At 32.4% G+C, this 16,981-nt stretch overlaps 1 protein-coding gene across 1 annotated transcript in view; it reads right to left on the minus strand.

Moving 5' to 3' along the window:
* Positions 1 to 15,568, minus strand: part of LOC142327884 (V-type proton ATPase subunit E-like) — an 18,692-nt gene extending 3,124 nt beyond the window's left edge. The window contains exons 1-3 of the mRNA XM_075371242.1: positions 15,360 to 15,568; positions 14,379 to 14,548; positions 6,614 to 6,788 (exon numbers count right to left, since the gene is read on the minus strand). Coding sequence (XP_075227357.1) covers positions 6,614 to 6,788; positions 14,379 to 14,548; positions 15,360 to 15,416 — 402 coding nt within the window. The 5' untranslated portion in view covers positions 15,417 to 15,568. The remainder of the gene's footprint in view (positions 1 to 6,613; positions 6,789 to 14,378; positions 14,549 to 15,359) is intronic.
* Positions 15,569 to 16,981: the final 1,413 nt, after the last annotated feature.

A 16,981-nucleotide genomic window follows, 5' to 3' on the forward strand; every position in this document is an offset into this window, starting at 1 on the left:
TCCATTATCCAAATCAGCAGCAATATCATTTCTTAGCCAGAATCTCTTTCTGAGGTCCTCATATATGGTACACTCTTCTATTAGATGCTTAGTTGTAAGTGTTTTGTTACAAACACCGCACATTGGTCTCTCTTCGCCGGTTAACAAATATGAATTTGTTATTCGCTGTGACCGATTCTAAGTCTGGTCACAGCAACTTGTTCTCGGTGAGTCAACTTCACGTCTCTTTTCCGTTTATACGGAGAAGTTTTTAATGAGTTTAATTTTGTATTTAAACTCCTCCAATCAGTATTCCACTTGTGTTTTATTATGTTAGTTAGACAGTTTTTAACATCTGCCACCCCTACAGGAATTGAATCAAAAACTTCGCAGACTGTTGTCTTTCTGGCAGCTTCGTCTGCGCTTTCATTACCAGTAATACCAGCATGCCCTGGAGTCTATACAAGTACACATCGCTGTCCTCGTTGATTTAGAACGTACAAAATGGACAGTATGTTTGCAATTAGGACATCCTTAATGTTCTTGTTCCGAATTGCAACAAGTGCACTTAAAGAATCGGAACATATTAGCACTCTCTCTTTGTAATAATGTTCTGTGTACCGAAGAGCTTGCTGTATGGCAGTAAGTTCTGCCGTGTAGACACTGGCCATATCTGGCAGTTTCCAAAAGTGGGCTTCTCCATTTACATATAAGGAGCATCCAACACCATGTGGGGTTTTAGAACCGTCAGTATAAATTCTAATATGTTCTTCGTAGTTACCGGCGGTTGCTAAAAATTCCTGTTGGATGATCACTGCTGGCTTCTTTTTTATTTCTTCCTGAGAGAGATCCAACCTTGTATTTACCGCTGGCAATAGCCATGCGGTATTTCTCTCGTAGAAATTGCTAATGTGTCTGGAATAGCAATTTCGTGTTTTCTTCTTAATTCGTGGTACCTAATTCCGGCTGGTCTGGAATAGGTAGCACGATGTTCGTAAAATACAGCCAAAGGATGGTTGTTAAAAAGTTTGTTATTTATATGGGCAGAAAAAGCCCATATATTTGCTGTTATATAAGATTTCATCCGGACCAGCAGCTGTGTTGTCTGCTTTCTCCAATGCTTTCACGTATTCTTCTATTTTAAATGGTACATTGTATGAGTAATTATACTCAGTTCTGAAATTTGGTAGACCTTTAAGTTCTGCTTTTTGCGTCCGAAAATCTTCATCGTAGTTAGTCGTTTTGCTGGCCTTCTCGAAGTGATTGGTTAATAACTCTGCGATTTCGTTTGGAGTGTCCTTAATTTCATCTTTTCTGAATAATTTTGCGGTACATAAAATATGTTTAAAATAAAACAATATCATTTCTGTGTAAAAAAAAAAATCAAACCGTACAGCTTTTATTTCCTTTAAGTATGATCACTGTGATTAATATTTAATATTAAGGGTAGTTATGGGAGCAAAGTTTTTACCCCCACAAATCACCTTCACTTCCTCCAAACGTCTGATGCAGTAGTAGTTCTGTCAATGGATGACGCGTATTGCTGCCAGGATCGTTTCTTTGAATCTATCATGAGACGTTTTGCATACGCCCTGTATTTTTTAAAGGCAATAAGAATATCTGTCGTAGGACGTTTCTTAAGGGCGTTATATGCTCTTTCTTTCTTTTTATAGTTTCACTAATTTCATCGTTCCACCATGGAACGGGTTGCTTTGTAAGTTTCCCAGATGTTTTGGGAATATATCTCGATGCCGAGTCAAGTATAGCATTTGTTATAGCGTCGACATCGTCTCCGATAACTCCAGTTGTTTCGGGCAGTATCGTCCTAGCTGTGAAGCTCGTCCAATCTGCCTTATCAAAAAACCATCTTTTAGAGATGGGGTATATTTTCCTTGTAACATCAATTACAATTCTCACCGGGAAATGATCGCTTCTATGCAAATCGTCCAAAACATGGAAGGTGTACCTCGGTGCTACTGATCCGCTAATGAGTGCAAGATCTATACAGGACGTCGATCCATCTCTGTCATTGAAAAACATTCCTGACCCATTGTTTAAAAGAATAAGTTCAGAATTCATCAGGAACCTTTCCAATTTTCTTCCGCGGGGATCTACTCGATCCGATCCCCAAAGAGAATTAGGAGCATTAAAATCCACCAGTAAAACAGGTGGGGGAAGCTCAAAAATGATTCGTGCTATATCATCCTCATTGCAATCATAATTCGGCAAGTATATGCTGCAGACAGTGACCTGAAGCGGACGCTTCATTCTAATGGCAACCGTTTGTAGGTTTGTATTTAGACAACAGCTTCGGTGGGAGCCCTAGTCGATGTTAATATGGCTACTCCACCTCTAACTCTTACATTTGGCGGTTGATCTCGCCGAAATATATCATATCCTCTTAATTGAAAAAGTTTCATTTCGGCAAAAATGTGTTTCTTGCAGACATATACAAATCGGGTCTACATCATGTACCAAGCGTTGGAGCTAATGGATGTTTGAAAAACATCCATTAATGTTCCATTGTACAATCGACTCGCTAATTTTAAATTAAATTATGGCCTTGGTTTACCTTTCGGCCAGCATTTTTTTCTTTTTTCCTCCATACTGCGAACAGCTTCGTGTTCGCGGAGAACGTCGTCGCCCGTATAGCTTCCGGTCTCCGTCAATCCATTATCCAAATCTTTTTGACGGGAGTGTTTAGGCCTTGTGGTCCTTCCAGTACTTTTTCATAGATTCCGATCTTTGCACCCTTTCTAGTGTTGAAATTGTACATGTGAGTGTGAAGTGAGTGTTTTTGTTTTTGATTTTCTTGTTTAATTTTATTTTATCTGTGGTGTCTTCTTGTGTAAGGCCAATTTCTTTCAGATCCTCTCTTATTTCTCTGATCCATCTGCATGCATCCTGTCTTGGTGTTTTTGAAGTTGAGATTGCACTGTACTACCTGTTTCAGAAGTCTTGAATCTTGCATCCTCATGATATGTCCAAAGAATCCTAATCTCCTCTTACGTATGGTATCAGTCATGGATTCTAATTCTTTATACATGACTTTGATGGGCACAATCCACCACTGCCTATCTTTCTGGTACTTTTTATTGTTGTAGGTTCTTTCGATTTTCTGGAGTCTGTCTGTCTTTGATTGTTTGTTCAGGTGGAAGAGTGTTTTTGTTGCATTAGTGGTTTCTGGTTTTATGACTGCGTTGTAGTGTCTTATTTTTACATTTATTGATAGGCATTTTTTATTGTAAGTGTACCAGGTTAATTTTTGAACTTTAGCTAGTTTGTTTCTTCTTATTTGGATTGAGGTTTTTTCATTTAGGTTGTTTGTTATTACTTCCCTGAGGTATTTAAATTCAGTTACTATTTTGATTTTATTACTGTTTATGTTTACTTTTTTTAATCGTGTTGGTTTTTGGGGCATAATTTCTGTCTTTCTAAATGATATTTTGAGGCTAATTTTATTTGCAATGTTTTGAAGTTCTAATATCTGTGATTTAGCTTTGTTGATGTCATTTGCTAGTAGTGCCATGTCATTGGCAAAACCAAGACAGTTTGTTTTGATTTTTTGGCCTTCTGGCCTTCTTTTACTTTTGGGGTCATTTTTGAGCCTATCCCTTATAATCATTTCTAGAGCGCAGTTGAATAGTAGCAGTGATTCCATCACCTTGGTGCAGTCCTGTTTTGATCTCAAATAGTTCTGAGAGCTCACCTCTGAATTTTACCTTTGACTTACTGTTTGTGTGGATCAGTTTTATCATTTTTATTAATTTAGTATGTACTCCAAGGTATCTTAGAATTTTTAGTACGGATTCGCTGTGGATGCAGTCATAAGTTTTCTTGAAATCAGAAAAAATGTTATTACCATTTCTTTGTTTCTTTTTCTGTTGTAATCCATTATTAGCTTGGACTCATGATCTGGTGTGAACAGCTTCTCCAAGGTCTGATACCTCCCTGGTAGACTCCTAGTTCCTTCTTGAGTTGTGAACCGATCCTGTTGAGGATGATTCTTGAAAGAATGTTGTATGTTGTGTCTAGGAGTGAGATTCCCCTGTAATTTATTTGCAATTGTCTATTTTGTACCCCTTTTTGTGTAGTGGATGGATGAGGGCTGTCGTCCAGTGTTCTGGTAGTTCTTTGATCCAGATATTGACAAGTGTTTGATGAAGGGAAATTTTTGCTGATCTTCTGCATGTTTCCAGATCTCTACAAAAGTCTGATTAACTCCTGTTGCTTTGTAATTCTTCATCTCACCCAGTGCTTGGTAGATTTCTTTTATTGTAGGAAGGTTGATGTTTACTGGTGATGTTGTTTGAATTAGTTAATTTGTAAACAATGGGATGTTTCATTTCTGTTTATTCAATGCATGTGGCACCAAAAACTTAGTCTACATTAATAAATTAGAGAGTTATTTTGTAGATATAAATTGGTATATCGATGCTTAAATAATACAACTTTTAAATATTAAAATAAAAGAAAGTTAAAGAAGTTATACATTTAAAGAAAACAATTATTTTTGTAGCAAATAATCATACATATATTGTGCTATAGATCAAATTAAAGTTTTTAAGGGATAGATTTTCCAAAGATTTAATGTATTTTATCGTTAATTAATAACTTTTTTTATGTTTTAATTAATGCATTATTCTTCTTTGAATTAGTGCTGCTGTCTGTATCTTAATGGTGAAACTACTATTTGCAAATATGATAAAACTTGTACATTTTAATTAATATTTAGGAAACAGCTATTCTTGTTGTATGCAATGGATACATGTCATGAAAAAATAAATAATTTTCCTTTTGTATGAATAATTTCATGTACTATAAAAATCCTTTTCTCATCATGTATGAGAACATACATTTATGTAGATATACATGTGGATCATACATGTACAATGTATGTATGTTTGTATGTAGGTAACAAATATAATTAATTATCTGCAACTGTAAAATGTGAAAATCATTCATTGAATTTTGTTATAATTGATTGTTATAAAATTGTTATAAAAAAAATTTAAATGCAGAGGTCATTCAAAAATTAAAGAGACAAATGACAACAGCGGAAAAACCTTTTAATAGAATAAACAGAAACTGTCTTATATTCAAGGTGCACACCTGACATAGAAAATATCAGTTGTTTGAAAAGAATTTCCATTATTATGCATGTAGTCTCTTTTGTTTATTTCAAAATATTGGCTCTGCTTGAAACATATATGGTGGATAAACATAGAGCTGTTACAAGATTTTTATTTTCTGAATGTGTAAAGCCAACAATGTGAAATTCATTCACGTTTGAGCTGGAATCTAAACATCAGAGCATGGAATGGAAACATCTGAGTTTCCTCCATCAGGAAAAAATTCAAAATGTATATGTCGCCCAGTAAGTGGTGCTAAAAGTGTTCTGGGACAATAAAGGCCCAATTTATTGCGATTATTTGGAAGGCAATATGGAATTAACAGTGAATACGACTGTGACATACTAGAAATTAAAGTAAAATTTGTAATAATGAGGAAACATCCTGGTTCTCTCTCAAAAGGCATAATTCTTCTGCATGATAACACCTCCTGTACTGCTCATAATATACGGGAAGCAGTTGTAAGTTGGTTCGGAGGTGTTGCTAAGTCTTACAATCCTGATCTCATACTATCAAATTTTTGTTTGGTTCTTCCAAACCGTTTTTGAATAAAGAATGTGATATGTTTTAAAGAATGTGATACATGATTGGCTCAGACACCAAGATGAATAAAAAAGCCTTACTGCTGGAGTAAAAAGGCAAACAGAAAGATTGGACAAATGCTAAAATGTAGCCACGGATTATGTTGAAAAGTAGTGTTCGTTTCGTAATAATTGAATAATTAATAACTCTCCTACAGTTTCTTTAATTATTATTGAATGACCTCAGTGTTAGAACTATTAAAAAAAAAGTGCTGAATAGACATGGCAAAATGTACAACGCATATCAGTCATCCTATTCCCACGGTTCAAAATTTAATTATTAGGATTGCAGTAATTCAGAATTTTTTGGCGATTATTTTAACCTTTTGAATCTATGTTTTTCATTCTGTGAAATTCTTACAATAAGTTGACTTTATTTTGTTTATATAAGTAGTTACTGAATTTTCACATTTAATTGACTGTTGGGTTTTTCTCACAGGTAGAAGACATTATCAGCTCAATTTGACACTGAAAGAATGTTAAGAGATTTGCAATTACCTATCATTCAATTTATTAATTATTCCTGAAGCATTTTAAGAGATGTTTGTGGATTGAACTTTACATATAATTATTTCAATTGGTTCAAAATAAAAAAAAATATGAATTCACTCTGGTTTATGGGTTTAATTTTACTGTGATGACTTGCCTAATTTTTGTGGTTATGCTAACTGCATTCTGAATCATTTCATTTGCTAGGAGAAAAGGTGAACTATCCCAAATCTTTAGCATCCAAATAATCTGTTGATAAAAAAAAATTCAGCTTTTTAAGTTGGTTTATAATATAACATGTGATCCATTTAATATCTGAAATAATTCAAAAATAACATCCAAACTATTGATTTTAGTAACAAAAATAGTCATTATTAGGGTTAAACTTACTGCCATTTCTGATTCAGTTTAGTGTCATCTAAATTAACTAACCTTTAAAAATCCTTGCAAGAGAAGAGCAGATAAAATTTTTCTATATGCGTCTACATTTCCTTCACAGTCAATGTTCTTTAACCGATATCTAGCTTTTTTTCTAACATCTTCAATAACAGCATCTTCAGCTTTAAGGTAATTCATATGAAAGCTATGTAATAGTCGACAAATTTCTCTAAAAAAAATTAATTCAATAAGTATATTTTAATAATAAAATAATCTAATTACTAGTTGCAAGTTTTTATTTTGAAAATTACCACCAGTTCTTGCTTGTGTAAATAATGTTACTCAGGGCATTAGTATCTGATGGTTTAGGTTAGCAAGTAACTAGATTTCTGTTAAATTCATCTTAAAAATTAAATCTTGTAATTTGTATATGATGAAAAGAAGAAAAAATTGTGTTTCTCTAAACCTTTTTTGCTCTTTGAATCTAATATTTCTCACGATTTTTAAAGTCTCTAAATTGTGATAGCACATGCTAGTAAATTCCAAATTAATGTTAAGTCTTCTTGCCCACTTAGTTTTTTACTCTGATTCTTTATTATTTTATATATTCACCACAAATTACACAGCCTCATCACAGTGTAACTGACTTCCTTAGTAGACTGCTTCAATTCAGATGAAGTTTGAATTACCCAATACATTGAATATCATTTATTTTCAGACGTTTACAAGTATATCTATGTTTCATCATTAATTTTATCAGTTTCATAATCGCTATATGAGTGAGAAATTCATTACACATTAATCAACAAATTTCAGGCCTTTTATTAAGTCATATTTGTTTTTCTCGGCTTCTTCAGACAACAGTCAAGAAAATTAACTGGTAGAATTGTTTTTGTTGCGAAGATGTTTACCATAATACAAACCTCGAGATCTGAGATAAGCAAGTAATTAATCATTGGTGAATCATTCATCCTCACGAATTTCTTAGTTGTATTTCTCCTAACAATCTTGGTAGTGACTGTTTTATTATGCCTTCATTCAAAATGATAGTCGATTTCTATAAGGTGGTCATTTAAATTGCTATCAGGATTTTGGTAAAGATAAGAATTGTTTTTTTGTTAAATTACATGTTTTAACTCTTGCGTTGCCTAATTTCAATTGACGGAATAAAAGAAATGCGAGTGAAAGAAAATTTTTATTAAATATGCTAACAATCTTTTCTTTCTGTTACTTATTAGAAAAGAATATTTGCTTTATACTGCTCCTTAGCGAAACAACTATACTATACTATACTTCGGCTGTTCGATTTTGGCAACTCAATTTTAGACAGACAATCGTTTTCTTTTTCCTGTTTAGCCTCCGGGAATTACTGTTCAGGTATTACTTCAGAGGATGATAATGGATGCAAATGAAGTGTAGTCTTGTACAATCTCGTTCGACCATTCCTGAGATGTGTGGTTAATTGAAACCCAACCACCAAAGAATACCGGTATCCATGATCTAGTATTCAAATTCGTATAAAAGTAACTAACTGCCTTTACTAAGGTTTGAACACTGGAATTCTCGACTTACAAATAAGCTGATTTGGGAAGATACGTTCACCAGTAGACTGGTGCGTTTTTAGATAGACACCTGACTATGACCGAGGCTACGGGCAGTTTGCTTTTAGGTGTTCGTTAGAAGTTAGCAATAGTAGCGGGCATGCGCATTTCATTCCGTTTTGGGTTGGCGCTGTCAACATCAGTACTTGTAGTCGGCAAAAGTGAGACGCCAATTACCGTACATTGTGTTTATATTGGTTAATTTATATTTTGTATTTTATAACAAATGTATTATGTTTATATCAAATTGTAAATATATTCCCCAAAAAATCATGCAATTAGAGAAACTCTTTTCAATAATAATGACAGACTACCGTCTCTGCAGCCGAGTTTTTTCCTTGGTGAAACGCATGCATACTCCTCGTTTTGGTGAGGGTAATTCTACGGTTTACACAGCTATGTCCAGTCGCCAATAATAAACGGCCGAAGTATACCACTACCAGTCCAGCAGAATGACAGAATGACATCTTGTTAAGCACCCCAAGGCAACCAGCCTCCGCCTGTTAAGACATAGCATGGTCGCCTTGCAGTGCCGTGGCAGCAGTCTCTGCCCACCCTAATTGCCTCCTTACGGAGGATCTCCCGCCGGGGCCCCCAAAGCCTCTTCAGGGTGAGCCAACCACCTCATTCGGGCAGCTAACTCCTCCCTCTTCAATGTAGCCGGCACGCCTTCCGCGTACCGCTACCCCCACGCGTTCCTCTCATACCTGAGGGTCCTTGATGCCATCATCGGGGAGCCCCGACCCCACTATACTTGCCAGTGGAGCCAGAACACCCTAGGCAATAAGGCTACCTCCCTGGTCGAATGACAGGTACTTGACGCAGCCAATGTACACGCTTGTGACGTCACGAGCAGAATGCGTATTACTACTCGGCCTGAAAACATCAACTCCGCGTGTCAAATCGATATTGCTTATCATCATATTGTGCGCGGTAATAACTATCATATTTACATTTACTAATTATAAACAATCCGTAATTAATTGTTTTATTACCTTTATTTGTACCAAATTATTAATTTTTAATAATAAACTAAAGCTTACTTGAATTTTCTTCATGCATCTAATTCAAACTTTTAGCAAGTTCACCATTCTCGCTAAACGAATCACTATCACTGTCACTTTCACTATCAGAGTCTTCACGAATAATATAACGTTTTGTCATTTCATCTATTAGTGGTTCCAGTTTTTCATACTCTTTTTCAATATTTTTTACTTTTTCACAATAGGGTTTCCAGTCATCTTCATGCATGTAATTAATTTTCTCCGTAGTTAATTTTTCAACATTGTAAAAAGAAAATTTGTTATGACTCGCCACATATCTATTTACGGCTGACCATACCATCTCGATCGGATTCAAATCAGGATGGTACGGTGGGAGTATAAAAACACAATGCCCATGTTTTTCAAAAGTTCATCCAAGTGGTATTTTTGTACTTTAGTTTTATGTAACTTTATTAATTCATATAGCTATAGTTTCAGCATTTTTGAGTTATACGGAATGTGGGTTTTATCCAGCCAATCGGTCATATCTTTTCTTCTGCGGTTAGGATTTGGCGCTTTATCAGTACCTGTATTATAAGGGGCGTTATTTGCAACTACTACTGACATTGATGGAAGATTTGGAATCGATTTTTCATGCGTCCATTTCATGAAATTGCCTGTATTCATGTTGTTATGGTAGTCGCCACTTTTCGAACTGGCTTTCCAAGTTAGTATTGCGTTCAGAATAAAACCGATTTCTCCTCCAGCAAGAATTACTATTAAAAAGTCACCTTTATTAATGGGCATATTAAGCCGTAACAGTACCATCAGACCACGAATTTGCCGACAATGCAAACTTAAAAAACAAACATTTCATCCAAACGGATGAACGTTTCAACCAAATAAACAATTGTAGCATTTCTTTGTCTGTACTTAGGCATTGCCTACAAATATTCAATTCTATTTTACCTGATTTCGGATTTCCCAATTAAAAGTTTTTTGTTCCTTTCAGTTTTACGCTATTTGAAACCTAACTCTTTCAAAATAACAGCTAAAGTTGATTCACTGCCTTTAAAAAATCAATAAATCACCTTTAAAATCAATAGATGACTGAAATTCTTGCCTTATTTTTTTTTTTTAAAGTAGGTAATTTATTCTTCTTTGAATGAAATTCATTAACTATTCTTTTAACTACACCTAAATCAAAACTGTCTAGTCCACTGACAGGTTTCGAACGTCGTTTATACTTTTTCGGCGTGCTGAAAGTACACGATTGGGATGTTGATTGTCGAATCATATCTTTATTTTCTCTTCAGAGTTTTTTAACTTGTGTTCTTGATATCGCACAAGCAGCAGCAGTTCTTTTTTCGTAGTTTTGAATACCAATTATATGTTTGTCGTCAGTTAATTTATCTACTTTTAGAGCTCATTTTTTCATAAAATCATAAACATAATTGATAATTTCATGTGCTTGACTCCTAAGTTTTTTTTTTCTTAACTACGGATTTAAATTCTGCCATAACAAACCGTACTAATAACACACAAACAAAAATAAAATAAAAAAATAATATATTACAAAAAATTTTCAAAAAAAACAAGAATAATTATAAAATAATATGACCGCACAAAAACGCTATCCGAATACTTTCACTGAACACGATATAAACTGGACTAAAATTTATTTCTTTATACACACACTGTATACGAATGACGCATCTAAATTTTAATCGTGACCAAAGACATCATTTTTAACTGGATGTATAAATTTTTATAGGTCTGTACATAATACCAATCAGAGCATTAGTCATTGGTTAAGGAATTGTTATTGTTTACAAGATTGAGTAATTAAGCATTTTTATACATGTAATAAACTCAAGTGAAAAGAATTGAACACACAACAACATAAATGTATTGTTTGGGCAGCCGTATTGTTTGTAAGTAGAAAAATGAAATAAAAATAATAATTACGCGCAAAAATAATGTTTTGGAAAACAATAATACATTGAGATGTCAGCACGTGACGTCACAAGCTCGTAGATTAGCTGGGGCAACTATACCTTTACCCGTCCCACCATAAGTGGACAAGCAGTTACAGATAAAAGTCATCTGCCGTAAACAAAAATTATCACCAACAAAACCTTATTATTCATATGTGCTTGCGTACATAAGTACGTACTTTGTGTTCACAAATTATTCATAAAAAAGAAATGATTACGTGTGTTTAAAAATATTTATTAAAGTGTAAACATCTTAAATTAAATGACATGTAATTTAATTATTAATATAAAACTACTGATGTCATGTGAACACATTTCTTCAGGTCATGATTATTGTTCGCTACGTTCAAATAACAATATATTTTCGTGGATTGTGATTTTTTTAATAGTAAAGGATATAAAATATTTCTATTAACAATACGTAAATTACTTCTACGGGATAGTTGCAATGTTAGTTTTATTTATGTTAATCTAGTGTTAGTTTTAGTTTGTTAAATTATGTCTAAACTCGGGGAAAGAAAAATTGTATAGTCAATCTCGCGAAGTTGTGGCTAATCTGAAATTTATGACCAAAGAGGCAAAAAATGGGAGTATTTACGAAGGATATCTCTAAAGTAAAGACCGCTCTCCTTAAGGTTGGCGAACCTTAAGATTGCTGTTGTCTGTAAGTTGTAGCGTTGCAGTATCTTTGATTACGTGTGAATTATTGTGTTATAAAATGAATAGAAAAATCGATGTTGCCGCCGACTGTCAAATACGTGAGTCATACGTTTTTTAAACTATCAAAACGTTAAGCCGATTGAAATTCATAGGTAGTTAGTTGATAGATACGGTAATAATGCAATGAATAAAAGAAAAGTCCGAAAATAGTATGAAAGATTTAGAAATAACAAAATTAATGTGTATGATGAAGAACGTTCGGGGAGGCCCTGAACGTTCTCAAGGATTTCCGACCTGGCCCTTCTTTTTCTTGATGTTTCAAGAGCTGTTATCGATCGATTTTACATGACCATTTAGGCTTTAGAAAGATCTCTACAGGTTGGGGGCCGCACGTCTTAACGGAAAGTCGCAAAAAAATCCGAATGGGATCTGTTTGGAATTTTTGATACGCTGCACGCATCGAAAAAAGGTACTGAAAAAAGACACGCAAAAGGTAATGAGTTCCTTAATTCAACCGTTACTGGCGATGAAAAATGGATTTCGTATTACACGCCAGAGAGAAAAAGGCAGTCACGTGATTGGCGTCATCCTCAATCACCAACCAGACCAACAAAGGTCAAGCCACAGCCTTTTGGACGCAAACTTATAGCCACAGTCTTTTGGGATTGGTTTGGCATACTGCTGACTGATTTCATGGCACGTGGAACGACTATAAATGCAGAAGCCTACTGCGAAACTCTACGTAAGTTACGGCGCGCCATTCAAAATCGACGACGTGGGCGGCTGACCGACGGCGTCGTTCTGCTGCACGATAATGAACGACCACATGTTGCGGGTCCGACACGTGATTTACTGAGAACATTTGGATGGGAAATTTACGATCACCCACCATGTAGTCCAACCTTTGCATGGCCAACATTTATGGCTTAAAAATTTATTTCAGTTATGATTTTCATAATGGAAAATCTACAACAAAAATACTTTTCCAAATTATAACTACTATTTTGCTCATAATTACATAGTATTTCTAAAATTTACTTCATAAACTTAATTTGCTTAAAGTAATGCTGCATTATGTTTTAATGTTGAGGTACTATAAATTATAACTATGCTGGGATACTTTGAGTTATAATGAAAATGAATAAACAAGTATGGAGATTTTTTCAAAAAATTCTTACTTTAACTAGAAGTGATTTTATCAGAGAATATAACAAAAATAAATTTATGCTACAGATTTTTTCTGGTATATTTCAAATTACAGCAGAATTCTAAATTTCAGTCACTGAAAACATTCATTTTTCAATTAATCTTTTCTGTAATTGATTTTAACTTGATGTAAACATAACTGGATAAAAGGTAAAACAACACTAACATACATGTGTTACTAACATAGAGTTAGTAACATATTTTGTTTACTAACACAGAGTTGGCATGGGCAATTCAATTCATTGTGTGCCCAACACTGCTAAAATAATAACATGTGGAAAAAGATTGAATCTATCTAAAAATTATGTTAATATCTCTTTTGAATTTTAATCAACCTGCATTTTGTTTAAATATGTAGTTAATTATAAGATGCGAGTTTTTTTATTTTCTGAAATTAAATTTGTTGAAATTTTATTTTTGGAATGTTACATAAGATAAAATGAATACAGTAAAGCACTGGTCAATGAAATTATTGAAGACGGAATAGAAGAAGACAGCAAGCTCTTAAGAAGAGAAAAAAAGTTGAATAAAAGTTTTGCAGAAATATTAATATAAAATTAAGAGAATATGTGGAAATGTAAAGAAATTATGATGTCAGTAAAGCATGTGAATGAGGATAATACCTAACGTAATAAATTCCATTTCATCTTTTCTTGAACTAATATAAAAAATACTATTAACTAGTAATGACAGGCTGTCTTTCAATTCATTTAGAGCTTCACATTCCAACATTATTAAATTATACATATGTTGTTAACATTGTTTTGTAATGTTATTATGACTATAACTTTACCATTTATTTGTAACAATTATCGTTATTTTTCTTATAGGCTGATGCATAGTTGTATTAGGAGACAGACATTGTGTTCAGATGTCTGCTGGCCATGGTTTTTCCAATACTGCTGAGTAAATAAAACCACTATTGTTTTCAATAATTCAACCTTACATCAGAAATTTTGTAAACAAATAGCTGCTTGTTGCAATTATTTGTTTATAACAGTTCCAAACAAAAGTAAAATGGATTGTAGCATGTTCACTAATAACAAGAGGAGCTGCCACTGATTGTTTTTCAAATATATGTCATTCATAAATATACGGCTTCAATCAATACTATGTGCTTGCTTAATATTGTTTTTTCCTCAGATTGACATCCTAAAACATTTTAGAGGTAGTGGTATCACCAGGATAATATAGGACACAGAACCACCACGGTGTTCCACCTAATTTTTTTAGTGGAGTACAATTTTGTAACGCCATTTTTTTTTAATGATATTTATTAATCTTACATAATACATTTTGAATAAGTCTATTAAATATAAATAATCAAACAAATAAAGGATTTGTTTATTACAAATATTTGTTTAAAACTTACGCATCATATTCTCGAGCTAATCTTGTTTCTAAATTGTCATAATATGCTGCAATTTTTACTATTTCTTTATCTCTGCATTTATTTTTTTCTATTATAAATTCTTCTTCTGTTCTTATGTCAATTTCTTCCACTTTTTCTAAACTATCTTGTTCAATATATTCTACCATTCGCTGAAAATATACATTGTCATCTTAAATATTAAATATAAGTCTCCTTTAAGTAACATATAAGTAATATTTAAATTATAGATTCTGGCATATGAAAAAAAGCAAAAAAATAAAAAATAAATAAAACACATTAACATAGATAAACAAAGACTCAAGAGAAATTTGCTAATAAATTTACAAAATTTTGATGCCTTCAGAAAAATGAATAAAACAACAGACCATAACTCACAGAATATTACCACAATGCTCCTGAAATACATAATCTCAGTTGTTTTAACTGTGTTTTAAATGATAAGCAGTTTTTAGGCAAGATATAATGAACATACAAAAGTGTGAATAAAAATGGAGCAATGTATATATAAATATCTTTATAAAAGAGGAGAGGATAGGATTGTTGCAAAGTTTTACATACTCAGCAAGGGCAACTGGAGTGATATTAGTCTATTTTAAGACATCCAATGTTTTTAATGGATTCTTTTTTTTCAAATGAATGTTTTATTTGATCAGGGACATATCCCTAAAAACAGACATGCATATTCAAAAGCTATTCTTTTCTTAAGAAAATAATTCTTCTTGCTTAATACAATTAAAAAATGCTTGAATTTTTCTAAGTTAACCTATAAAATTAACAAAAAATTAGTTAAATAATGATTTCTAAAATAAAAAAAAATAACAAAGGATTTTAGAAAGGTAACATATTTTACAATGTAACATTCATGGAAGTGACAATAAATAAAAATGCTGATATAAGTCACTAAACTTAAGTAATAGTGTAAATAATAATGAGCATGGACCAAAAGAAATGCTGACCCACCTTGATCTCATTATCAATGTTAGTTGATTTACGTAAATTATGACTTCGATATGCCATAATAATGCTCTAGTTTATAGTAAATTTATAAAAACATAAAACACTAACTCCAAAATTAATTAACTTCAAAACTGTTACAACACAACTAAAACATAACCTATAATAATAAATATAAAAAGTATTTTCTATGTAAATCATTTCATTTGTTTACATTTACACTAAATAAAGCAGTGATATGCCTACTTGATTTTGAAAAAAGTATTGCCTAGAAGCTATCTATGTTCATTAATCTCATATGTTTAAATAACTCAATGTGATTATTAAACCTGGAATTAATGTTTTAATGTTAATTAACTGTTACTGAATAAACAGAAAAGGCTTTCCTTAAGGAAATAAATAAAATAGATTATTTTTTTTCTTGAGTTGTATAAGTGTACCATTTTGTATAGAAATTATATTAGTTGAGCTTGTGTTTTTTGTTTTTACACTTATGAGAGGGATTATTTTACTACAAGTATTTTAGTAGATGTCACATCATCAAATATTTTTATATCTTTCATAATTATTTATGATTCATTACAATAAAGGATTATTACTGCAGTGTTTGAAACTAAAAAGTAACGTTTCCTAAAAATAGGAAACAACCAATTTAAATCAAGCTTTATAATAAAAGAGATTGTTTTAAATTGCAAAGAACACAAGAAATAGTTGAAAACAAAGTGCTACTTACCAATAAAAGCAATAGTCCTAGAAGAATTGTTTTTGACATCTTAGGTTAATTTCTGTACATGTTAATTCTGAATTTATTTACAATAACAAAATTTATTAATTTAATTTTCAATATTTATAAACTGGATATTTTTCGTAATATTTTAAATATTCTAGAAGTAATTTGGGTCTTCTTTTATTCTTGTTAATAAACTATCAACTTTATGTAATGACACAATCAAAATTCCTTTAATTGCCAATACATATTTTACTGAACTGTGAAGGATGCATGTGAGAGGTTGGTTGCATACGGCTGCTATTGAAATGAAATAGTTAAGTGATTTAATAAAACTAAAGTTAAGATACACTTAACAACAGTAAATTATCAACAAACCAATTACAATGAGATATTTAACTGCATAATCAATAGTGATGGGTAGAACAGGTAATAAGAATTATTGATCAAAAATTGATTATTGACGATTTTCATATTGATTTAAGATTGTCATGCATAATTGAAAATGTATCTGCAACAATATAATTAAAACACTAGACAAGATTTATTATTAGAAGTTCAAAAGTGTTTACTGATATTTATTTATTTAGCTTTAACAACAAATACTGATTGTACAATTAGAGTTGTTTATATTATAGATGAGAAATAATTTTTTTGCAATGTGTGAAAAAATGCCAAGTCTACTAAATTACCCAAATCCCTCTAGATAAGAAGGTGAAGATGGTACTCTGCCATGGAGGTTGGCATTGAACCATAGAAGTTGAATGTTGAAGATGTTGAGAATTGAAGTTGTTGAATTAACAGGAGAAATACTCTTATCACTGAAAACATGTATTGAAAGATGGCAATTGGATTGTTTTTATTCTATTTAATAATCATATATTCGACCAAGAATACCACA

The sequence above is a fragment of the Lycorma delicatula genome, chromosome 7, assembly GCF_047948215.1.
Source record: "Lycorma delicatula isolate Av1 chromosome 7, ASM4794821v1, whole genome shotgun sequence".
Taxonomy (NCBI): domain Eukaryota; kingdom Metazoa; phylum Arthropoda; class Insecta; order Hemiptera; family Fulgoridae; genus Lycorma; species Lycorma delicatula.